Here is a 26,458-nt window from a genome sequence, read left to right as displayed (position 1 = left end):
GGACTTTAAAAGAGTGATTTTCCCCAACACAACCTTCTGGTAACAACAACAGACCCAGGAGTCTGTCAGAGTTCACAGCTGTCTGTTGGCGGGGTTCACATCCCTACTGTGGACTTAGGAGGCATAACGACCAAATGCAGTGTTACAGATGGTTTGCTTTGGATCATGCAAACACCCCTCCTCCCCTGTAGTTTAGAAAAATCTAAGAAATTTGAATGTAAACTGGATATTGATGATATTAAGAAATTATTAATTTTGTTAGGTTTGGTAAAAACTATCCCTTTTTTCTTTTTTTTTTTAGAAATAATATTTATTTATTATTTTTTTTCATTTTAACATCTTTATTGGAGTATAATTGCTTTACAATGGTATGTTAGTTTCAGCCCTTTTTTCAAAGAGATGATTACTCTCTTTGATGATGTAGGGATGAAATGATATGCCTGATATTTGCTTTAAAATATTCAAGGGAAAACAATAGATGAAGTATCATGCAGAACCTTGAGAACTGTTGCATCTTGGCAATGGGTAAATGGAGGTTCCTTATACAATCTTCTCAATTTTTGTATGATTGAAAACTTCTACAGTAAAAAATTTCTGCTTTGCCCATTAAGATCCTGTGACCTTGGGCAAAGCATTTAACCTCTTCGTATTCTGGTTTCCTCAACAGCAAAGCAGAGATGATAAGAGTCCCTGCCTCGTAGCTGTGCTGTGTGGCTTGAATAGAAAAGGTTCAGTGCACAGCACAGGGCCTGCCACAGAGTAAGCCCTCAAAAATTACAGATTATCGTTAGTAGTGTGCATGGATCTGGGTCAGGGAAATATTTTTCCTATCCCTAACCCTCTCACTGCTGGTTTGAGTTCCTCTCTGATCCCTAAATCAGCCTTGCCTTCTCTTAGGAAAAATGAAAATGTACTCAGACAAACGCTGAAGCTGATGCCTAATTCTAACTGAACATAGCTCTAACAACACACGTATTTTCAGATGATAGAAGTCACTTAGAATTAGTCATTAAATGAAGAGTAGGGAGAAGGGAGCAATTCAGGAAGGAAAATATACCACAAACCGTGTTTGCTGGTTAACACACTTTATATTTAACAAAATAGTTTTTTAATAATATATTCTTTTACACATCAAATATTGTAGCTAGAATCCCCTTTTTACAGTTGAGTGTTTAGTGTTTTTTTTTTTTCTCTCACTAGTTTTCAGGCACACCATTTTTCAAAGATTTTAGAAACTGAATCATTTTTTAACAGGCATCAGCTGTCAATCAGGATGTTGATCCTTTATTTAAACAGAGCTGTAGTTAAAGCCAAGAACCAAAGGCGGAGGAGATGTAAGAGGGTAGTGGTGATGGGGTAGCTGCAGACAAAGCTTTCAAAAGAAAAACAACAACAACAACAACAGATGAAACCAGAACTGTGTTGTTCAGAGTTTGGAAAGGATTTCTCAATGACTGGGTAGAAGGAAGTTGTAAAGTGTTTATCAGTTTATGAGAAATTCTGTCACAGTATAGGTTCATCTCTCCCTAAAGGGGGAAAAATGTCAGTGCTACAAAGTCTTAAAGGAAACAGCTTGTAGTGAGACTCTGAGAGGGAAAAAAAAAAAAAATCCAAGGACAACAATAAAATAATCCCTCTCTCTGGCTGGTAACAGAGGCCGCTGGGCAGCCTTCATTCTGCAAACTCTCTGAAGAGAGTTTCTTGATGGGTAGTGTACTTCATTCTCGAAAATTCTTGTTGTGACTCTCACTGTGCCCAGCCTTTGATGCAAAATTTCTGTACCCTGGCTTCCCAGTGGCTCTCGCCTTCTGTTTTCTACAAAGGACATAGTAACTCCTTAATAATAGATAGGGTACTATGAAACATGGCCCTATTAATGATGTTTTCTGGGTTTCAAATCTTATTCCTGTCATTTATTATTATTATTTCTTTCCAAGAGTGAAGATTTTTGAGGCTGGCAGTAGGCAACCTCAGGGCAAAGAAAGCTCTATGATACATCTCTGTCTAGAAACAAGCTGAAGTGTGGAGTGCCTTTGCTGTGAAGTGTGGGAATAAATCATGCAGAACGGTTCATGAATGATTCATGACTGTCTTTAGGATGTATCCAGGGTGGCAACTGAAAAGCACCACCCTTGCTGCGAATTGGTGTTCTAAGGGAAGGCGGCTCGATGTTCTCCCTCGGATGGCGCCAGCCTGACTGTTGGTATCAGAACACGAGCACAGTGTGTGTGAGAAGTGTCAGGTCCAACTCGTCAACACATTAATTTTGGAAATGACAGCTCTTTCTTGATGACGGGAGGAGCTTCCAGGGAGGAGAGGCTTGACGATTTTAAAGGAAAACCCAGTTGATGAGACTAAAGAGATGTGTGTCCTGAGGGTGGACCTGTGGTGATGAAGCGTCACTCCCTTTGGAGGAGACTGACCCGTCCCCTGGGGGCTGCTGGTCGTGCCTGTCCGCAAGGGCTCAGAGGCTCACCAAAGCCACAGCCTCAGCCAGACCTTGCCTGGTACTTCCCCTCCTCCCGGTAGAAAACCACTCTGTACTGATTATTCTAGACCAATGGTTCTCAACCAGGTGAAATTCTGCCCCCTTCCACACAGCCTGGGGACATTTGGCAATGTCCAGAGACATTCTGTTATTACAGTTAGGGTACTGCTCTTGGCATTTAGTGGATAGAAGCCAAGAATGCTGCTAAACATCCTAAAAATGCACAGGACAGCTCCCAATGACAATTAATTGTCTGGCCCCAAATGTCAATAGCGCTGAGGTTGAGAGACCTTGTACAGGAATGCGGCAACTCCGCTGGAGCTATGGCCAAGCCCAGGTGAGAGTGGGAGCAGAAAAGGAAAGAACATTGGTAATGAAGACAACCTTCAAGGTTCCTCAAGGACCCTACCAGATCTGTGCCAGGGTTTTCAAGACAGGAGAGTGGAATAAGTGACTAGCTATGCCATGTGGTTTCAGAATTGTTAAGTTTGCACTTGAATAGAGGTGGCATCGGATACCCTGTGTATTTTATTTTTTCTGTTCCTATACTAGCAGCATTACCAGGGCAACCTTGAGACTCTTCAAAGGTTCATTTTAATTGTTCAGTGTCTATATATACATTTTAAAAACTGTTCAACAAATGGAATTGTATTGTGCAAGACTCACTCTACCCTAATCTTTAAATCAGCACTTGAGGTGGAAAGAGTGTCCTGAATCTTATGTTTTAGACAGAGGGCTGAGCGGTCGTTACTGTAACATGGCAAACACAGTCCCGAACCAGAAAAACTGCCTGTGTGTATGACTGGCTTTCAGCCAAATCTGAACTCAAAAGCCGGAAGTGTTCAGAAGGATTCAGATTCACAGTGGGGCTGCTCACCCTGGTTCTGGTATTTATCGTGCCAGGGGACAGAGTGGGTGTAGTGTGTTTCATTATGAGCCGAACTTCAATTCAGCATCATGAGAGAGTCTGGTGATTGATGCTGCAATTTTGAATACCTGTCTCCCTTTGGATTCTTTAGTGATGCTCGTGGTATTCTTCACATATTAGTTTTTGATCGGCAGTTTCAAAATTTTGTGAATGAAATGTGTGGTTTGTAAGAATCAAATTGTGAGTCCCCGCATAGTGCACTGAGCTCCAGTTCCGCACCCAGCCCAGCAGTGGGTCCAGCTATGTGCACCTCTCTCTTCTGACCCTGCAGGGCAAGATTCACTCGAGGGGAGTGATCGCTTGGGTGCTTTTGCATATTCCTAATCAGGAGGGTCCTCACTCCTGACACTGCTTTACTGAAGCTTATTTGACACAACTCAAAACCTTACTGTGCAGTCAAATCTGGCCCCTTAGACTCTAAAGAGGAAAAAATAAATCACTCCAAGAGAAAAATGCCAGGTTTACAGAAGAGTAAAAATGGAGAAAGTCAGTGGATGGTGAGCTGGCAGGCCAGAGGTGTCACCAGAGAAGAAACCTGTACAAGGCTATTTCTTTCTTTTTGTTCCAGAAATCCAGTTGTCAAGTCACCATCAAGCATGGATAATTACAAAAGCAGTTTTGATAGCTATATGCTATATATATTTTATATAGCAAGAAAGAAAGAGAAATTTCCTCTTAGTAAAATGTTCACTTTTGTCAACCCTAAAAGGTTTTGCTGGTGACCCTGTTGTAGCTGGCAGGAGTTTGTTTGTTTTCTCTTGTTTTAAACATGTGCAGTGTAGAAGGCATAGCATTCTCTCCTAAGAGCTCGTCGTCGGGTGGGAATCTGTTCTACACAGTCTGCTTGCCTTGGCATTCGCGTTTTGAACACTGAGCAGGCTTCCACCAGTCCCCGTTGTGACAGTGACAGATGTTACATTCATCCACTTTCACTTCAATGCCAGCCGGAATGATCGTAGTTCCTGCAAAGCAGTTTGGACCTGGAACACATACATAGGCTGATTAGTTGATTAAGTGTGAGAGGCTCCCTTTCCTTCTTCCCGACCCCAATAAAAAGAATATAACCCCCAAAGCCATGAACGAGTAGGTCAGACTACTCTTTTTTTTTTTTAAAGAAGATGTTGGGGGTAGGAGTTTATTAATTAATTAATTTATTTATTTTTGCTGTGTTGCGTCTTCGTTTCTGTGTGAGGGCTTTCTCTAGTTGCGGCAAGCGGGGTCCACTCTTCATCGCGGTGTGCGGGCCTCTCACTATGGTGGCCTCTCTTGCTGCGGAGCACAGGCTCCAGACGCGCAGGCTCCGTAGTTGTGGCTCACGGGCCCAGTTGCTCCGCGCCATGTGGGATCCTCTCAGACCAGGGCTCGAACCCGTGTTCCCTGCATGAGCAGGTAGACTCTTAACCACTGCGCCACCAGGGAAGCCCCAGACTACTCTTAACAGTGTATGTTTAAGGAATTTTCTAGTCAACTCCCTTAAATGCAAACTTTTAACTCCTACTGTCTTTTGCATACAGCTCATATTCCCCATGTATGTCGCGCATTCAAAAGAAAAAAGATCCAATGCTCAAAATGTCTTACGGTCTGTTACTAAGTACATGCAATTTTCTAAAGTAAGGTAAGGATTAAACTCTATTTGCTTTATGCTCTGGGGTGTAAATGCTGCCAGAGTGTCCCCTGAAACCATCTAGCATGGTCAGCATCACTTGTCAGTACCCTGTGGCCTGTCCTCTCCCTTCCCATGGTGGGTTTGAGACAATGAACTCACTCACTCCCTGGTTTTAGCGCTTCCCTCAGCCCAGTTCCTGGAATCCCGGCTTGTTTCTTGATAACAATGAATAATTCATGACCAGATGATTTATTCATGTCCCAAACAAGCTTTGTGAGAGATTCATTTGATTTTTGTAAATGGAGTTCCTTTAATCTGCTGGTTATCTATTTTTTTAAAGAATGACCCAAAGGTTTGGCTTTTGAAAGTCAGCAGGAATTTTATTTTACTTTTTCAGATTCAGAAAAACTTTACTGAAAATGTCACTTGTTCGTTAAAGATAGATGTTTTTTAAAATTCACCGATCTGTTTTTTACTTCTTGTCTTTCTCCCCTTTTCCTTACTTTCCTTTTATTTTCTCTGTTTTTCTTTTCCCCGCTTTGGTTTTTGTTTTCTTTTAACCTTCCCAATGTAGAAATGCGCATGTTCGGTATTGGTGATATTATTTCTCAAATTTAAATGGGATAAAGATTGCTTCCCAAGGTGCAGTGGATTATAGCGGAGTGATACAAATTACTGTTTCTTAGAAACGACTTGGTGTAAGTCTCTGAGATACGTATTTAGATAAAGAGAGGGAGCATTGAGTTGTGTCTACTAGTGATTTATTCATCCAACATTATTGGCCACTTGCCATTACCACTACAAAGTAACATGGCAACATACATTGATATCAGTGCCCTACTTTCATTTGCTTACCACTTGGTAACAATTTACGAGACTATCTTTACCATGAAATAAATGAAATCGGGGTGATTTGTAGTTCACTTCATAATTGGAATCTTGCCTTTCTAAAAATGGTAATTATTACATTACAATGTTGATTTCTCAACACACAACTATTCAATATGCTACAGCTTTAATCACCATTGTTTCAGAGCTCCCGGAGCTCAACTGTGCATTTATTTACCAACTGCGTTTGCGTACCTATGCCTTTCCTTCACTCAGGTGGACAGACACCTGGGGCGTGTGCCTGGGCATGAAGAGCCAGCAGGAATAGGAGGGATATAATGGGTCCACACGGATAAATTAAACGGCTTAGCGAACTGTCTTCTTTTGCCCAGGAGGTGCTTCTCCTTAAGATGCTGTGGTTATAAGCTCTTGGCCATCTTAATTGCCGATTATTTAAGGATCACTATATCAATTCCATAAGTCTTAGCATTTAAGTCATTGTTTGATAGGCTGAACTGTCTTTGAGTCTACACCTCCCTGAGAAAATTCCACACCAAATCATGAATGTGTCCTGTTATTAGAGAACTTGGCAAGGAATCTTTTTCAGAACGTAGCTGCTTCTCCCATGGCTGCTGTTGACAGACCTCTCTCAGCCCCGCTGGGTCTCAGCCAGACAGGGTCTGACCACAGCCATACTAACTTCAGAAATTGAACTAGATGAACGCTAACTACAGTTTTCCCAGAACTAGCCCAGAGAAAGCAATAGTCTCTCTCTTTCCACTTCTCCATATCCAACCAACTGTTTTCACCCTAGTTGTATACTTTTAACTTTTCCAGATGGGAAAATAATTTATTTTTTCTAAACACTGGCTCCAAAACAAAGAAGTCCCTGAAACAGAACAGGTAGAATGTTACCCAGAAAGAGTTTTCCCAGCTTCTTGAAAGCATTTGGAAATGTGTCAGTAGAATCTTCACACACACTCTCTCCTCTGTCTCCCTCTTTCTCCCCCTCTCCCCACCCCCCGCTCCTTTTCTCTGTCTTTTTCTCTCTTTGTGTGTGTGTGTGTGTGTGTGTGTGTGTGTGTGTGTATGGCACACTACTGGCTCACAGGGGGCAGGTTCATCTCAGTGGAACAATAAGAGAAAAAGGCAGGGAGGGATCTTGGTAAAAAGAGATCTCTAAGTCATCATGCTTATCTTGAAGAGGGTTTTTCCTAGAGCTCTGCTTTTCATATCTGCCCCTTTTGGCATATGTTGGTACCACACAGTGATCAGCATGTATTTGATCAGCCTCTGTACATCCTTTCTTAAAACTCATTTAGAATTCCTGCACTCTCAGCTCAGGAAATATTAATTTCTATTGACTGACAGAATGAAATGAAAGATCCTTTGCACTTTGCCAGGATTGACCAGTCAAAGGCGCTGCCTGTAAATTACATAGTAACCTCTGGACAGTCTACTTGGCAGCCAGAGGTATTGTGCAGAATAAAAAACTCCAGTCTGATCTCATTAACAATGATTTTCTAAGCACCCGTCTGAGAACTTCAGGTGTAACTAAAGCAAGCTTGCTAATAGCCTTATCTGCTTAAAAGTAATTTAGATAATTGTCAAGCAAAATGGTTGGCACTATTTAGAAATTCTTCTGGTCTTGGCCCTTTTTGCTTAATAGTGCTGACAATACATGCTATTTGCTTTCAGCGTGTGAGTGTCCTGCATGAATCCCTTACGTAGGAAATCTGTCCTTCTGTCTACTCTCTTCCTTTTATTTGGGGGCTGCTTTCCTTTCGTCTTGGTTTACATGAAAGAATAAGTTGCTTAGAAGAGTGAGCTCAATGGCAAAAGCAACAAATTTTAATGCTGAAGACTTGGAGAGACTCCAGAGGGTGCAGTGAAAATGATTAAACTGAAGGCTGGCAAATAGGACCTCTGGAAAAGGTTAAAGGGATTGGAATTATTTAATCTAGAAAGAGAAGACAAAGGTATAACTCAGTAACTCTCAGGAAGTGAAGGCTTATTATGTGAAGAATGGTGACCAAATGTTCTTGCTTCTGGCACCCAGAATAAGAGGAAATGGAGATGCATTGATTCTCAAGGAATTAGAAGCTCCCACACAAATTACTCAGCGAACTGAGAACTGAGTGTGGCAGTTGCCAAGAGTGTGGTGAGGCCTTCTCTCTCAGAGATCTTTCAGAACGCAGGAGGTCTCATCTGTCAGGTAGACTGAAATCGTCAGTTCCTTGAAAACAGGAACGGAGTATCTATTATTTCTCATGGTCCAGGCCTAATACTGTGTCTTGCAAATATTAAAAACTCAGTATGTGTTTGCTTAACTGAATGAAATAGTATGAACCAGCTAGTTATATATTGGAAGCAAAATTATTTTCTGAACTTATAGATCTGGCCTGACATATATATCAGGCCTAGCCCTAGTAATATAGAAATATTTGACCCATTGAGGAAGTTGGAAGTTGAAAAGCCAGTGGGTTTAAAATGACGAGTGTACTGAGAAGTGACTGGGAAAACAGTGGTGTTCTGGAGCTAGGGGCTCCTGTTGGCTTGAAAGAGCCATTATTAAATATTCAGGAATTTTATAACCTTGTTGATATTATTTTGGTAGCTTGTAAGTAACATTTGGGAAGTATTTATGCCACTGAAATCAGCAAATGCTACAGATCAGGATTTTAACTGCCCCTCTCCCCACCTGAGAGCCAAATGATATAATCATTTATGTCACTGGGTTAGGGCTCAGGATACAGGGCATTACTGGGAATGTTAAAGATTTTGCTCCTCATTCTAAAAGCAATGGGAAGCCAATGAAGTATTTGGGTAGGGGTTCGTGTGTGTGTGTGTGTGTGTGTGTGTGTGTGTGTGTGTGTATGCGCGCACATAAGCATCTGTGTATATGCAGGCACGTCGATAATCATGAAGTAAAGACTGATTCCGTAAACTGCACCAGGGTCGCCATGTGATCAGTCCACAATGCACCCATCTTTGGACTGTCCATGATGTCTCAATGGAGGTAGGACCTTTGAGATTGCAGACAAAGAGTAGAACCCTCACAGGCCCTGGCCACTGTGTGATTCCTCTCTCCTTTGCTCTGAGGCATTAAAAGTATCTGCTAAAATGCTGGGGTAATATTAAATTAGCATCAGAAATTAACACATCGGCTTGAATTAACTGATCAGATTACCCCTTATAGAAAGTAAGGTCCTAAGGGAAAAAGCACCAGGAAACGTGCAATTTCATCTGGGAAAAGGCAAAGGGTTGTTGGGAGGAGCAGGTAATTGCTAGGAAGACAGTTTAGCTGGAGTCTCTTAGGGGACCAGGGTCACTTTTAATCTGATGGAGATACTGGGCTGTTTGGGGAATTGGAGGATCCTATCAGTCAAACACCAGTCCTGGACAAGTGAAGCATAAAAGCACTAATTAAAGTTGTATGTAGAGGATATCCAGAATAGCCCAACGAACCATGCCTGGAGGGAAGACAGTCAGGAACAAGGGCCGACATCATGCCCCAGATATGACCCAGTGAAGACACACCTTGGGTGCAGATATAGCAGCCTGCCCCGTCGACATTCCCAACCCAGGACCCCGGATGCTGCTATGAGGGCCATCAGCAGAGTCAGCTCCCTGACCAGAGTCTTGCCACGATGAGGATTGTGTAGTTCTTCTGGAAGTCACTAGCTTTCAGTGGGAAGTGTGCAGCAGGTGAGCCTGGGGACAGAGCCCAGTCAGATTCCTGCACCCTAGCTGCAAGGGAGGCTGGGACGTGGGTACCTGGCATTTGCAGCTTCTCTAGGGAGAGAGAGACTTGCTTCATACATAGAGGATTCCCCAGTCACAGGAAGGAGGCAGTTGTGCATTTCAGATGCTAAGATGGATGGGCAGAGGGGTCAATGAGGGAAGATTTCATGTGCTTCAAAATTTTTTCTCTGGGGCTGACTGCCAGTGTGCTTGTCTAGCAATCAGGTAAGAAATATTCAGAAAAAGACCACTCTAAGCATGAGTGATACAGCTGTTAAGACAGAGCTCCTGCCTTTGGGGAGTTGACATTCTAGTGGGGTGAATCAGACAAACAATAGAAAAACACACAGGACATTTCAAGTCATTCTGAGCTATGAAGAAAATAAACAAGACAGTGTAGTTGAGGGCGTAGACCCAGGGTGGGAACATTTGTTAGAGTTTACAGAACATGTTCGTATATGTTTTCCTGTTTCATATTCACCGTAATGCTGTAAGGTGTCATCATGAATCCCATTGCATACTTGAGGAAAGTAAAGCTCAGAGAGATTAAGGGACTTAATAAAAGGCAGAGAGCTAGATAATGGGAGAGCTTAAATACCAACCGTCTTATTCTGATTACTTTCCTCGAGGAGAGGCTTTTTTATGTGTCCTATCACTTAAATGGTACCCTTGGAGTATGGTACCAGAATGGTACCCTTTCCTGTTCCTGACTCCCCAGCTTGCTCTTGTGGGAAGCTCAGATGAGATCCAGATCCAGTTGGCAACAATGAATTCAGTGAACACCTTGGGAGTTCTTTTTAAGAATTTTCACCCACGACCTTACTTCCTCCTCACATGAACTATTTCCTGTGTATTATAGGTCAGACAGTGAGACACGGAAGTATCAGTGACTTTCTCAGAGTCACAGCTAGTAAGTGATTGAGCTGCGACGCAGAGCCATTTTTCTAGGCTCCATCCCAGAAGTCAGTCTTCCTGTGAGTAGGAGCTACTTTTCATTTCCTGCAAGGTGTTTTTTGTTTTTTTTTTTTTTTTTTTTTTTTTTTGCGGTACGCGGGCCTCTCACTGTTGTGGCCTCTCCCGTTGCGGAGCACAGGCTCCAGACGCACAGGCTCAGCGGCCATGGCTCACGGGCCCAGCCGCTCCGCGGCATGTGGGATCTTCCCGGACCGGGGCACGAACCCGTGTCCCCTGCATCGGCAGGCGGACTCTCAACCACTGCGCCACCAGGGAAGCCCTTCCTGCAAGTTTTAATAGCACCTGGGATGGTATGGGATGGATTAGAGGGAAAAGGTTAGGATGTTTAAATTCCTGTTTAAGTCTGTGTGTGTGTATGTGTGTGTGAGCATGCACACATGTATAAGTAAAGGGAAGGTCTGGCTACGCAATCCCTGTGGGGCAGAAAATTGAGCCCCTCCAGCAGCAGCATTCAGCCTCTTCTCCGTAAGTGCAAAGCAGGAATTGCTCCCAAGAAGCAGATTTAGCTGAGAAAAAGTGTGGCTCTAGCGATCGTCTCCAAAGGCCACCAGGCTGGCACTGAGATCTCTCAGTAGGAGATGCCCTGTTCTTGTTGCCCCAGATCTCCTTTACAGCCAAGCCTCCTCCTTCCCAGAGACTTGGAAAGCCAGGCTGGCCATGACCATTTTATAGTCACTTCTGGATTATAAACTGGTATATGGCGTCCCTGAAAACCCTCCTTCTGACAACAATTTCATATTGCCTGACAGGCCTTTTTTGAGTATTGCAATTTCTGGCCTTGATTTGAAAATTTATTATTGATGCTTGGTGTCTTTTAGAAATTGGCTGTAAACGATCTTCCTGCTGCATAAATGAGGCAGATTCCTATTGTGTTCGGCTATAAACAGCCTATATTTATTCGGCAGGGCATCTAAATCATTGTTTCAGCAAATAGGAGGCTTGTAGGCGTGAGTCTGGGATTGAATTGGATTGGATCATGTTCCTCCTTTTAACCGATTTTAATTCTCTGCTTCAGGAAGTCTGACAGATGTTATTGTGCTACCAAAAAGCAAGTAGGCTTCTGATCAGGTGAACCCATTTCCGACTCTTAAAATCTTGGAGAAAATGTTTCTAGCAACAAGTAATGAGAGCTGCTTGCAGTGAAAATTGAACGAAGTGACTGAAACCTCCCCAGTAGCACATTCCAGTGGCCTAGTTAGGCCTGGACAGAGAGCAGAGATGAGATTCAGGTTGCTGATGGGAGCCTGGAGAATGGGGTGCTGCTCTCTACCTGCTTCTAGACCCTCATCCCTACGTTACTTTCCAACTGTTTTATTAAGCCTGAGAACAAAAAGCTTCCTCGGATTAAGGTGGCAAGTCAGGAAGGATCGTTTTCTCAGAGGCTGCCCTAGAGGTGCCTGTTAATCATTTTATTTGAAAATTCAGTACTGCTGAACTCCCACACAAATTTCAGTGTGCGGGCTCTGGAGAGTTTTTTGGCCCTTAAGTATGTAAGATTTATAGCATGGTGCTTCTATTAAGCAAAGTCCGAAGACTGGAGAAGAGAGAGGAAGGACACGGTCAGGCTACACGACAGAGGTAAAGGTTGGCTGCTTTTTTCCTAATTCCAGGCAAATCAGCAGCTGTGAGAATCTGGCGTCATTCACAGTCTGCATTAGCTGGCCCTGTATGTCCAGTCTCACCTTCACAAGGATATGGGTGGTCAGAAAATGGCTTGGTTTGCTGTTGTATAAAACACTATCTGGTTAGTTTTTGCTTCAGATGATGAAATAGTCTCAGCCCAATTTTCCAACCTTAAACCAGATGACCTCCCCTTGTTAGAGCTTTCAGTGTTTTTCATGTTTCTTCTCAGCAATCCTAAAGGTAGGAAGAGCTGGTATTACTCTACACATTTTACAGCTGAGGACACTGAGTTTCAAACAGAGAGGAGATGAGGTGATTTACTACTTATTTCCCAGGTGAGGCGCTTTATTTCGAGGTGAGCGGATAGAACTCTGGAGTCATACTGTCTACATTTCAGTCCTCCTTCTGCCATTTCCTGGAGGTATCATCTCAGAGTCCTCAGCCATAAAGTGGGAATAATATTAAAATAATAAGAGTATTTACCTTACGGAGATTTTGAAGAAGCAAATGAATTAACATATGTAAAGTACTTAGAACAATGCCTATCATGAACTAACAATAAATGTTAGTTGTTGCTATTTATCATTCTCATTATTATTACTGCTTGAGTTACCATCTGTGCTACTTTGGGTAGCTTATGGATTACAGGACCTTTGATTCCTAGTCTGTATTTCTTTTTTTAATTTTAAAATATCAGTGAAGAAATTAATATGGTTAATGTCAACCAGTATTTTTTGCAAAGTGAGTGGATGTACAACAAAAAAATCCATTCCTGTGTGGATTTTCTCCAGCTTTGTTTACTATTTACCAGGAAGCCAGACAGTTGAAGAGAACAGCTGAATAGAGAGCATGCCTGGGGAGAGTTAAGGGGAGATATATTAGTCTGAACCAGTTGTTGACTGTAGAAGAATTCATTAGGAAATTGATTTAAAATGATTTGCTTGGATGGTACAGACAACTGGTTTCATTTATTGGAAAGAAAGAGCCCAGATATGGTGGGAGAATGTCTAAGGTAAAGGCTAACGAAGAGATTGCAAGCTAATTTATTTATTTATCTATCTATTTTTTATTTTTTTTGTTAAATTTATTTATTTATTTTTGGCTGCGTTGGGTCTTCGTTGCTGCGTGGGCTTTCTCTAGTTGCGGCGAGCGGGAGCTACTCTTCGTTGTGGTGCGTGGCTTCTCATTGCGGTGGCTTCTCTTGTTGCGGAGCACGGGCTCTAGGTGCGCCAGCTTCAGTAGTTGCAGCACATGGGCGCAGTAGTAGTGGTGCGTGGGCTCTAGAGTGCAGGCTCAGTAGTGGTGGTGCATGGGCTTTGTTGCTCCACGGCATGTGGGGTCTTCCTGGACCAGGGATGGAACCCACGTCCCCTGCGTTGGCAGGCAGATTCTTAGCCACTGCGCCACCAGGGAAGTCCCTGCAAGCTAATTTAAAGAGAGAGTAGGCAATGATAGCTATCTATGGATTGATCAATTTATCTACCTATCTATCTAAAGGTTTCTGCTTTTTTATAGCATTTTCTTAGTGCTTAAAAAAAGGATAATGTGTAAATGTCCAGCAATAACAGAAATAATGAATGAATTATGGTACTCCACTTCATAGACTCTTCTGTAGCCATGAAAAAGAATGAACTATAACATCTAGCTGACTTGCAGGGATTTTCATGAATTATTATTGAATAAGAAAAGAATTATGCAGAGAAGTGGGTATAATATCCTGTTTTAATAAAACAAATATAGACAAACTTCTGTGTGTACATTTGTATAGAATTATATGAGGATGGAGGAAAAATAAAGAAGCACAAATACTAAGTTGTTAACAAGGATTATCTTGCTGGAGGAAGGGATTGCTGTTGGGGGAGGAGATGGGGATAGGACAAGTAGCAGGAGGAAAACAAGTGCATCATGAAATATTTGGTTCTATGTATAAAAATAAAGAGAAGTTTTAGACTGACATGCATTTTAAAATCAATGTGTACATTTAATGCTGTAATTGTTCTTTTTTCCTTAAAATCTGTTAAATCGATAATGTGTCTGACAATCAGGTACATCTTAAAACTTAGAAAATGTAGTGAAAGTCATAGAAGTGGGCAGACCATGAAGAGCCCTCAGTGCCCCAGTTTTCTTGACTCTAAAGTTCTATGGCACTGCTGTCCATGATAGCAGCCACTAGCCATATATGCCTATAGAGCACTTGAGATATGGCTAGTCCAAAATGAGATGCTCTGTAAATGTCAAAAACAGACATCAGACTTCAAGGAATTAGTAAGTCTTTGAACGTAAGAGAAAAGGAGTTAAATCACTCATTAATATTTTTTATATAAAGTATGTGCTGGGTGACAATATTTTGGATATATTGGGTTAAATAAAATGTATCAATAAAATTAATTTCATCTTTTTACTTTCTAATGTGGCTAATATAGAAAATTGAATTTTAGAAAATTTACGTAAATTTGAAACTAAGTTTAGAGAATTTAAAACTCAGTGTACGTCTCACGTGATATTTCTATGGGACAGTACTGGCCCTAAGGAATTACAAAAGGATGAAGAGGTATTAGGAATGGCCAAGAGGAAACTAATTTTTACATAATTTGGGAGGAAGGAATGCTAGGTATTGTGGAAAAGGGCATAACTTTAAGACAGGGACTCTCAAAACACGTGCCTTTGATCAGTAGTATCACTGAGAATATCTTTGAAATGCAAATTCTCCAGCCCCACCAGACACCTGATCAGAAACTGTGGGTATGGGGTCCAAGATCTGTGTTTCTGTGTTTTTTTTTGTTTGTTTTGTTTTTGCGATACGCGGGCCTCTCACTGCTGTGGCCTCTCCCATTGCGGAGCACAGGCTCCGGACGCGCAGGCTCAGCAGCCATGGCTCACGGGCCCAGCTGCTCCGCGGCATGTGGGATCTTCCCAGACCGGGGCACGAACCCGTGTCCCCTGCATTGGCAGCTGGACTCTCAACCACTGTGCTACCAGGGAAGCCCTGTTTCTGTGTTCTAATAAACATTCTAGGTGATTTTCATGCAGGCTAAAATTTGCTTTAGGATAAGGCAGAGCTTGGATAAAAGCTGTAGAAGATAGCGTGGTTAGTCTGAGTTTTAGAAGATGCCTCAACATAGATTAAGCTTATCCCAATGGCAGTGAATGCAGCATGCTACACAGGCTTTTAGCAGTGGGTCATTCCTGAGGAGAAACTCTGAGCAAGAAAATGGTGGTTAAATGCTTCAATTACTTTCAAGTTTCAGCATCGGCCTCTGAGCTGTCATTATTGTGTTTCTTTGATAAGTGTGATTTTTATCCACACGATAGCTTTGAGAATCAGAGTCATGTGTGAAACTTGGCATTTGAAACCATTTTGGATGCTTTAATGACCTCACTTTCCAAAACCAAGTTGGTTATCACTGGAAAGAAAAAAATATATATTTATCTTTGGGATAGAAACAGGTTAGAAAAGATTGTAGTACTCAGTTTTATCTAACTTTCATATAAAAGATAGAATTTCTTTAAGCAACAAACTTTCTATCTCTGACAGCGAATTTAGTATCATCTTTAAAACTGCCTACCTCATTGATGAAAAAATTGCAAACCTATTTTCATTTTCTTAAAATGCTTGAGTGAACGTACTAGAATGGAAGTAGCGTCCTCACTGTGGGGGAGGGGCATGGGACGTGGGGTATGCTTGTCAACAAAGTGGGTACCAACACACACACACACACACACACACACACACTATCCACACAGCATACTTCATAACGGAGATGAAACAGAAAACTTTCCATTTTCATTTTCTATGTTCAAAGACACAAAATGTCTTGCAACCGAAAAAAAGAAAAAAAAAGGTGATGAGCAGGTTATTTCATTAGTGGATCATATGACCAAAGGTGCCCTATTGACATTTCCATGATTTTCATGGTCATGAATTATTAGACGTGCCATGGGTAAATTAAGAAACAAAATGACATTTTCTTTAATGTTCATCTAACAATGCCTGTAGATGGCTAATAACTGCGGCACAGAAATGAGGACAAGATTAGTAAAAATAAATGGTTCACAAACTGTATACTGAGTCTAGTCTAGGAATATTTCTAGTCTAGAAATATAACGTTTAGTAGGCGGGTATATTTCCTTCCTGTATGGTTGTGGCAAAAGTAGATACTGAATATAAATAACAATGGGATAAAATTTGTAAAAAATAGTAAACATATTAAGGGGATTTAATTTGGTCTAGAAGTCAGAGAAGGGTGCCTTGAGGAGGTGATAGATGATAATGAGAGGAAGGGGTCAAAGGAGCTACATGTGAACATCTCCTAAGTGCAACAAAAGCTTGGCTCTTAGGGAAGCATTTAAGGTACTGCAGAGTAGAGAGCCGGTGGAAGCGGGGACCAAAGATAAAAGCAGAGACATAAGTATGAGCAATTTCTTAGTATTTAAAAAAAACTATATTTGGAGTTTTGGATTGCTTCTAGAGGGCCATTGAAACCATGCCATCATCAGATTTACTTTTTTTTTTTTTTTTTTGCGGTACGCGGGCCTCTCACTGTTGTGGCCTCTCCCGTTGCGGAGCACAGGCTCCGGACGCGCAGGCTCAGTGACCATGGCTCACGGACCCAGCCGCTCTGCGGCATGTGGGATCTTCCTGGACTGGGGCACGAACCCGTGTCCCCTGCATCGGCAGGCGGACTCTCAACCACTGTGCCACCAGGGAAGCCCAGATTTACTTTTTAACTAGATTATGCTGGCTTCAATGTAAATAATGAGCTGGAGCAGGGGTGAGGGCCTTGTTGCAGAAAGTAGACCAATTGAATCAGTTCTTACATTAGTCCAGGCAAAGGTAAGTGTGGCCTAGACTAGGGTGGTGGCCGTGGGAATGGAGAGAAGTGAATGGATGTGAGCAGTATTTAGATTGAATCAACATGATCTGGTGGTGGAGCAAATGTGTGGAATGAGGTAGAAGATGCTCCCCAAGTTCCTGAAGCAAGCAAGGGTGTGGGACGCTGATGAAGGAGCCGGGTTTGGAGGAAAGAGAACGCAGTTAGTGTTAGGAACATTGAGTTTATGCACACGAGTCCTCTAGGTGGAGATGAATAGCAGAATAGAATTGACTGAGCTGCCAGGAAGAGTTGGGTGTCCCTGGCAAACGAGTGGTAATTGAAGCCAGGGGAGTGGATGAGGGGTCCCTGGAGCTTTTGGTGTAGGGCAAGAAGAAAGAGGGCCTAGGACAGCAGATGGGACAGTTGGAGCCAACTAAGGTGACTGAAATGAAGTCTCCAAAGGGGAAGGAGAAAAAATGAGCAGTACATGGCGTCAGAAAAGCAAAGGAAGGGAAATGTTTCTGGTAAGGGCAGTGACAGCAGTGTTGAATGCAGTTGAGATGGCAAATGAGATATGGGCTGAGAGAGGTTTATTGGTGACTCACAGGAGCACTTTCTGTGGAGTAGTAAAGGCAAAAGCTAGAAGGCTGAGGGGGAGGGATGGACATAAAGAAAGCCTGGTCAGTAGCTGAATGAGGCCAGAGTTGAGGGAAGATATTTAAGATGAGAGAGAGAGAAATATGTTTAAATGCTGGTGAGAGCCTCAGGGGGAAAGAAGAGTTGAATGTAAAAAGGTGGGATGTGGGGGGAAGATAATGGACAGAACAGATTCCCTGAGAAAGCAGTAGGGCATGGGATACTGTGTACTCAGTTGGGAGAGAGGGAACTTCTTCCATTGTAATAGGCAATAGGAAGCTACAGGAGTTTCTTTCTGATGATTTCTATTTTCTCTGGGAAGTAGGAGGGATATTAATCTGCTGAGAGTGAAGGGAGAAGATGAGGAAAAGAGCGGGTTGACATAGCAGCCTGGGGAAGCATAATGGAATTGTCGAACAGGCTGAGGGCCCAGATGAGAATGCTGGCTATCATTTGCAGTGGTTCCCATTTGATGGCTCCTGTGATCTTCCCACTGGAGCCCAGCAATACTGTGGAAGAGTGCCCCAGGCAGAGAGCATCATTGAATAGCCTCGTGACCTTGGGCGAGTCACTTATTCTCCATTTCCTCATCTGTGAACTGGGAATAACAAGGGTACACATCTGATAGGATTGTTGAGATTATTAAATGAGTTAGTACACATGAAGTACCGAGACTAGTTCGTAGATAGTGTACCGTGTACCCTGGTTACTAAGTGGTTAGCTGTTCTCCAGCTTTGGGGTTTTGACAGTCTTGAGATGATAGGAGCAAAGGAATGGGAAATATTAACGAGAGAGGTTGAAATTGTAGATGAGGAGCTAAACTGGAGAACAAGGGACATGAAGCCATAGATTTGGAAAATCACTAGATGGTTTTGTATTTACTGGAAGTCCTCCTGGTATGGATTCCTGGCCTAAAATGAGAATACGCTAGTTCTGCTGACAGAATTGGAGTGTTAATGGAAAATGGATGACAGTTTCTGAGCTCTGTTATTCCAGCTCCCATTCTATACTTTGGCTTTGGTACCCAATTACACAAGGAATTTACATCAAAAAGATGTCGCTGTTTTGAGAACTTTACCTTAAAGCAGATCCTGTGTGTGAGACTTACGTTCTGAATTCCTGTGAAATGGGAAATTTCTTAAGAAAAGAAACAAATTTATAAGAGGCTATATTAAGGGAATCCCCTCAACTTAAGGCAATTTTGTTTAAAAGCTGTAAATTTGCCAACTCTTCCTGTTTTCCTTGAGGTCCACAATGCAATTTAAGCCAGAAAAACAATCAGTTTGGCCCAAGCTTGCATTGCTGCAGCATATCAGCCTCCAAAAGTGAAATTTAAAAGGAACTCTCAGCATCGCTGATGGGCCTAGACACTCACAGGTGTTATTTTGTCTCCAAAAATAGATTTTGTATAGTCACTCAGATCACACGCTGGGACCCTGGCCTTTAATCATAAATGTAAATGGACTTTAGACACCAACATTTATTTCCAGGGAAAATGATTGAGATTTTATAGGTAAAAATATTACTGACAAGGCTAGTGAGCTCTCTGAAAATAGTTTCATGCGTTAACAAGCAAATAAATAAAATACAATTATAGACTAGGGCCTGCCCCCTAAGAGTCTAGAAATCTTGATTTTATTCTTGCCCGGGCAAATGATTTTTTCTTAATTTAGAGGAGACATTTAGAGGTGGGGAGGGTGGAGAGAAGAGAGATCAGGGTGGTCTATCTCAGGTGCAAATACCACCATTCTTATCTCAAAAATACCCCTTAATCTGTTGCCTTCCCAGAAATTGCCAATGGACAGATGTCAGTTATTAAGGATAGTTTATTTATTCATTTATTCAAAATAATTCATTGAAACCTTCCTATATGCCAGAGACTGTGCACATCCCTGGAGTTACAGTGAGTACAAGACATATTCCCAAGTCTTAATGGGGTATACTCTAGCGGGAGTGAGGCAAGTACAAAGTTAGAAATAGGATTTTACAGGAGGACGTATGAGGGAACCTAATCAAAACAGAAGAAGAAGGAGGCTTTCTGGAGATGCAAAGACTGAGTGGATCATGAGGGGTGAATGGGAAAAATTTTGGTAAAGAATCAGGACGGTGTGGTGGTGAGTGGGGAAGTTAGTGGCATAAGCAAAGAAGGGGTTATGGCCCATTGGAAAAATGTAAGAAATTGTGTAGAGTTGGAGTTTAGGGTCCCAGGAGGAGAATAGGGAGCTGAAACTGGAAGAGAAGAAAGGGCAGTGGCCAGGTTCTGGAAGACCTGTACTGAGTAGAAGAATAGACTTTACTATTACAGCACTGTGGGAACACTGAATAATTTTTAAATGGTAGAGGGCTGTAACCATGCTTATGCTTCAGCCAGATTGCTCCTGCTGCTGTGTGAGGTGGGGTTGGAAGGCCCCCAGCCTGGTGGAAGCAAGAGCAGTAATTGCTCCAGGAAAGAAATGGGGAAGGTCCACACGGAGCCAGTGGCTGTAGGAATGGAGAAGGGGGGATAAATTGGGGTGATCTTAAAGGGAGAATTAATAGAATGTGGATGTAAGTGATACGGAAGAGAAAGGAAATAAGATGATGTGCATATTTTTTGCTTATGTACTGGCTAGCAGGTGGTATCTTCCACAGAAAGAAGAAATATAGGAGCTAAGGCAAGTTTAGGTGGAAGGTCCAGAGTTCAGTTCTAGACATATTGAGCTTCAAATGTCTTTAGCTTATAACAAGTGGAAAGCTTGGAGTAAGTAGTGGGATCTATGGCTTGAGATCTCATGGGAGATATTTAAACTGAAAGCACCAATTAATTTAGAAGTCTTCAGGATATAGATGGTGAATGAATACATGCAAGTGGCTTCTTAGGAAGAGAGAGAGTAAATAATGGGAAGATTACTATTGACAGAACCCCAAGGAACTAACATTTACGTCATGAGTAGAGGAATGGAGCTCTGAGAGTGGTGTGTGAATGGATGGTTATAGAGATGGGAGTAAGATGGTATAACAGAAGTTAATGGAGAAGAAGATTTCAATAAAGAGTCAGTTCTGCTGGATGTTAAATAAAATAAGGGTTGGACATATCCATTAAATTTAGTATCCAGCAGGCCCTGGATGGCCTTGGCAAAAGCATTCCCACGTCATTGTGGGGATGAAGCTGGATATCAGTGGGTTTAAGAGTGACGTGTGCACAAAAATATGTAAATTACACTTTCAAGAAGACTCGTTTTGAAAAGAAGGTGAAATGTAGGGTAAGTGACGAGGGAGAGAACGTACTGGGCTGGAATTGAGTAATTCAGTAAACTTCTGAGTTTTGTTGCTGTTGCTGTTTTTAACATCAGGAGATGTGTCCATCTATGTGCTTAGGGGAAAAAGCCCCCAGTGAAGGGAAAATTGCAGGTTCGGAGAAGAGGAAGTTCTGCACGTTCTGGCAGGGATGAGTTCTAGGAGTTGTTCATCGAAGTACCGTGATCTTAGGGCCAGCAGCAAAGGCATCAGCAGAGAGCTTGTTAGAAATGAGTAATGTCAGGCCCTACCCTAGATTTATGCAACCAGAATCCACCTTTTAACAAGAAGGAACATTCTCCTGAGATAGATAGGAAGATAAGGACAGATAAGTGTCTTGATGTTGGCCAAGAAGGGAGTTAAAATGATGTTATGTCATTTTGCTGTGAGGGAGTGAAGTGATTTACTGAGAATAAGTAGGGGGCAGCGCATGTAGTAAAAGAGAGCCGGCTAGTGGGGGCTGAATGGGTAGTACTGAAAGGGAGCTTACTGTGCTCTGCATGTGAATGTGTGGATGTCTCCAACAGCCTAGGGCTGGTAGAGGAGTGGGCAGACACTTAGGTTGATGTAGGTTTGGAGTTTTAGCAAAAGTGGGAGTCAGCAAGAGAGAGGGTGAATGAATGAACCACAGGGTCTCTGTTGGAAAGCGAAGTCAATGAACGTCAATGGGAGCTGATGGACTGGAAGGAAATGGGCGTCAATCATAGTTATTTATAGAAATGAGAACTATTACACTGCCAGCAACAGTGGCCACTCATCCAAAAAAATCTCTTCCTTCTCACTGCAGAGGTTTTTGTTTGTGTGTTTTACAAATAACACATCTAAAACGTTCATTCTTCTCTCTCCCCTGGTCACCTGTCGAACTAGAGTCTGAGGCTGCGCCAGGCGCTGAAACTGCCCACTAAAATAGCATCCTCCTTGTGATACCGACTGTGGCTTCTCAGTTCTTTAAACGGGAACAAGAAGACTCGTAAGATCTGGCTGAGGGCTTTAAAAGATCAGAATGATATTCTTTGCTACCTTGAATGCCCTTTTTTAAGTAACTATTTGCAAAATGTATACAGGAAGTATGTTTTATGACTATTACACTGATTCTTCACCCAAATGTTTTTTCTTTAATTTTTGAACCTCAAAGCACTTTGTTCTTCCCTTATGACACTATTTAACTATACAGTTGGCCCTTGAACAACACAGGTTTGGACTGCACTGGTCCACTTATATGTGGATTTTTTTTCATAATAAATACTATTGTACTACACGATGCATGGTTGGTTGAATACAGATACAGAGGAGCTGCCTACATGGAGGGTCAACTGTAAAAGTTATTCGTGGGCTTCCCTGGTGCTGCAGTGGTTGAGAGTCCGCCTGCCGATGCAGGGGACACGGGTTCGTCCCCCGGTCCGGGAAGATCCCACATGCTGCGGAACGGCTGGGCCCGTGAGCCATGGCCGCTGAGCCTGCGCGTCCGGAGCCTGTGCTCCGCAACGGGAGAGGCCACAACAGTGAGAGGCCCGCGTACCGCAAAAAAAAAAAAAAAAAAAAAAAGTTATTCGCAAATTTTTCACTACACAGAGGGTTGATGCCCCTAACCCTCACGTTGCTCAAGGTTCAACTGTGTGTGTGTGTCTATATATTTTTAACATAGCTCAGTAGTTTCATCCCTTCTAAGAGACTGTAAAATTGTGAATATCAGGAGCTGTCTTGCTAATTTTTGTTGCATTGCTAAGCAAAGAGAAGGTTTTCTAGCTGCATCACAGGGTTCAGGAATAGGGTAGAGTATGCTAGAGAGAGGACTGGTAGAAGATTATGAAATGCCTTTTGTACCAAAATTAAATGTTTGTATTTTAACCTCTAAGATAGGCAGTCACTAAAAAGTAAAGTAGGGAAGTGATATGATATGCATCTTCTGGAAGCTCACGCTGTCCAGTCCAGAGAGTGGAGTACTGAACAGAGATGTGTAAGACGAGAGCAAGGACATGAGTTACAAAACCATTGTGCTCGTCCAGTTGAGAGTCAAGAGTCTGAAATGAGGCATAACTTTAAATATGGACAGGAAAGCTTTCATATACTACATTGTAGGATTTAATGACCTCGGAGCGGGGATGAGACAGGAAGAAGCCTGTAGGTCACTCTGGGTTTCTGGATTGGGTGACACAGGTAATGCCAATCACTGAGATGGGCAGAGAGAGAAACAGGTTCGGGGAAGGGGAAGGGGATGGTGATGATGGTGGGGAGTGATCAGTTTTAGAAATTCTAAACTACTTTACTTATGGTAATAAACATTGGTTGAATACGCTAGAAGAAAAATGAATATGAGACTCTTTTGAACTTTAAGGAAGAGCCAAGGTTGAAATGGAAACATGTTATTAAAAATGTTTAATTTCCCCCAAGTGGAATTTAGAAACCACTCCTACTGCCAGGTCTGTGGTGGGGAAGCAAAACATCCGGTTGAAATTCCACTGACCTTTAGATACACCTGAGTTTTCCTGCGATGCTCATTTTCATTCCAAATGGTACAGCAGAGCCCTAGGGACTGTACTTCCTGGAGCGTTCCACCAGTAAAGAGCATTTGTGCAGCACTTGCATTGCACACGCAGCTTTTTGAGCCAATTTGGTTCTAAACACTGAATTGGGCACTTTTAAAATATTTACGTATCTGAGTTTGTTACTTCTTCACATCAGAAAGTTTGCAGAGTGATTGTGAAAGAGGTTAGGAAGTAAAGTCTCTGATCCTGTCAGTGTTTTTCTCTGAACCTTAGCAGAGGCACATAGATAAGGCAATGGAAGGGGCATCAAGGATGTCCTGATTAGGAATCAAGAAGGAAGATTCACGAAATGCACCCTATATTTCTAGACAGGTCCCAATTTTTCACAACATAAATATGTGGCTAGGTCAACTTCTTAATACAGCTTGTTTCCAGTGGCAGAACTTAATGTTGTCCTAATTGCTTCTTTTCATTTGTGATTCTCTGATACTTTTGAGGGGGGTATAATGTCCTAAGTACGTGGAGCTTCTGTTTTTGTGTCCTGTTTGCTATACCACCTGTGGTAAGCTGAATAATGGCCTCCTTGAAATGTTCACATCATAATCCCTGGAGCCTGTGAGTATGTGACCTTATGTGATCAGAGGGGGTTTACGGATGTGATTAAACTGAGGATTTTGAGACAGGGAGATTATCATGGATTATCCACATGGGCCCAACGTAATAACAATTGTTCTTATACGAGGCGAACGGGAGGATAAGAGTCAGTAGTAGGACATGTGATTTGGGAAGCAAGAGATTGGAGTGAAGAGAGAAAGGGGTCATGAATCAAGTGTGCCGGTGACCTCTAGGAGCTAGGAAATGCAAGCAAACAGGGTCTTCCCTGATGCCCAGGGGAATGCAGCAGCCCAGGCTACACCTTGATTTTAGAACACCACCCCTTGAGTCAACTTGCAGATGATGCTAGAGCAGGAAGGGTCGATTTAGATTTCAAGCAGTATTTCCCAAAGGATTTTAAAAGAATTTTAAACTGTATATTGATTACTAGTGCTGTTATTAGTGCTCTTAAAAAGAATCTCTGGAGGACTAAAAGTTTGGTCCACCCTAAACACAGAAGGTCAAAAAAATTGCCCTTCTTAAGCAGCTTATTGTGGTGGCCACTTGGCAAATTGTCTATGTTGACAACGTGGTTAGATTTGACTGAAGCATTTGTTGTCTGTCCTGACCTGCTTTCTGTGTACTTAAATCAAGGATTCTTCAATGCTTTCAGAATGGGACTTTGATCCACTGGATTTGGTTGAATTCCCTGCTCAGATCTGAATTTGCAGGCAGCATGTTAGAGTATTTATATCCTGTAGGGAAAACATGAACATTTATTTATGAATTTAAGTCCTGGCTTGCCCTGTTCATTTTCAGAAATCAAAAGTACATCATCTCTGCCAAATGCAGTTTTTAAAAAAAATTGCCCACGCAGATCCTAGAGAATATTGGCATAACATTTTTTACAAACTTGTGTAAATGTTTTAAGCTTACAAATGACAAGCCTTGTGTTGTCAAGTAGTGATGAAACATAACACAAGGAGAGGTGGTGAGTCACATGGCTTAACAGAACTAACAAGTTCTGAATAGTACAAGTGACTAATTGCTCTGCTAGTGTACTCCGGGCGACGAGCCCTAGAGAGGAAAACATTCATGAGTCAGAGGATTTTTGTAGATTTAATGACAACCCTAGAATTACATTAGCATTGCCTCCAAATTGAGGAGACATTGAAGAAAGCAGAATTCAAATGAACTGGTGTGACTCAGTGTGAAACCTAAATCAATGAAAAAGAAGCTGGAAGAAGAAATAAAAACTCTCATGCATACAGAAGAGGAAAACCTTCATGTATTTATGGATTCACTCAACAAGCTCTACTCAGTGCCTACTGTGTATCATGCACTGTGCTTTTTCAGGACAAAATAATTTGCTTCCAACGGTGAATATGGGAGAATGGTCCTACTAAGCTGAGAATGAATGAGGTCTCGGCAAGACTGTTTTCCACTAAAACCCAGGTACTTAGAGGATGTGCTTTTACTTATTTGCATCCCATGAATTTCTGTACTTTTGGGTATCTGTGACATTGAATGTACTTAGAACACTTTCATGATTGAGTCCTGTTACTAGGGGAGAAAGCTAGGTCAGATTTTGCTGAGTTTTGTTCTGCATGATCTTCAAGGAGTGCCGCTCAATTGGTCTCTTACTCCCCAGGAACTTTCATATCGAGGCTGGTATTTATCATTAAAACAATTAATTGTAGCATTTATTTTTAAATAAAGCCAGGAGCACAGATATTAAGAATCACAGATCACTTGGTGAAAAATCTTTGAATATCTCCTATGCTGTCAGCCCTAGGAAATTTTACCTTGTCCCAGATTGTGTATGTAAAACGTTCTCCGGCCCACTCTAGGCTGGATTCATCTACACCTGTCTGTTTTGTGCTACTCTTGCTTGAGTTCTACGTTTGATTCAAGGATTTTAGGACACTGTAAACTCAAAGGTTTGAGGAGGTAACCCCAAGAGTTCTATTTGTTTTCCTAGAATTTACCCAAGCCCTCAAATCATTGCTGGATACATAGAGTGGCATTCAAGGGATTCTTCAGACCCCAGTTAACAAAATGCCACCAGTTCCAACTGCCCATCCTCCCTATAGGGCCTTCCCTGCCCTGGGTTCTCTTCTCTATTGCGGCATCTGTCACAGAAGGGTATTTAATTACAAGTTCATGTCCATGCTGGACTTTGAACGTCACAAAGGCACTCGGCACAGTGTACAGGAGTTCAGTAAATGATTGTAGCATTTATCTAAATGTACTCCTGAAAGGAGGTTTTGCCTTTGGTATTAAAAATAGGGTATCATTCTCCTTGGGATTTCTTCTGTGACTCTTGGTTTTGACAAAGAATCACTTGAACATGCCAACTCTACCAATGAAAACCCTTCTCACTCAGCCACTTACATGGTTTGCATTCAGTGCTCTCAGTGTTTGCTAAAAATGATGTTCATAAAAGCTGGAACTTCAGGG

At 42.1% G+C, this 26,458-nt stretch overlaps 1 protein-coding gene across 2 annotated transcripts in view; it reads right to left on the bottom strand.

The window, feature by feature from the left end:
- Positions 1–1,068: 1,068 nt before the first annotated feature.
- Positions 1,069–26,458, bottom strand: part of VWC2L (von Willebrand factor C domain containing 2 like) — a 155,870-nt gene continuing 130,480 nt past the window's right edge. For both annotated transcript variants that reach the window (XM_004262757.3, XM_033428167.2), the window contains one exon: positions 1,069–4,396. In XM_004262757.3, the coding sequence (XP_004262805.1) occupies positions 4,248–4,396 (149 nt within the window). In that variant the 3' untranslated portion in view covers positions 1,069–4,247. The remainder of the gene's footprint in view (positions 4,397–26,458) is intronic.

The sequence above is a fragment of the Orcinus orca genome, chromosome 7 (genome assembly GCF_937001465.1).
Source record: "Orcinus orca chromosome 7, mOrcOrc1.1, whole genome shotgun sequence".
NCBI classification, from domain to species: Eukaryota; Metazoa; Chordata; class Mammalia; order Artiodactyla; family Delphinidae; genus Orcinus; species Orcinus orca.
The sequence above is the reverse complement of the archived record's forward strand: the minus strand, read 5'-3'. Positions and strand labels throughout refer to the sequence as shown.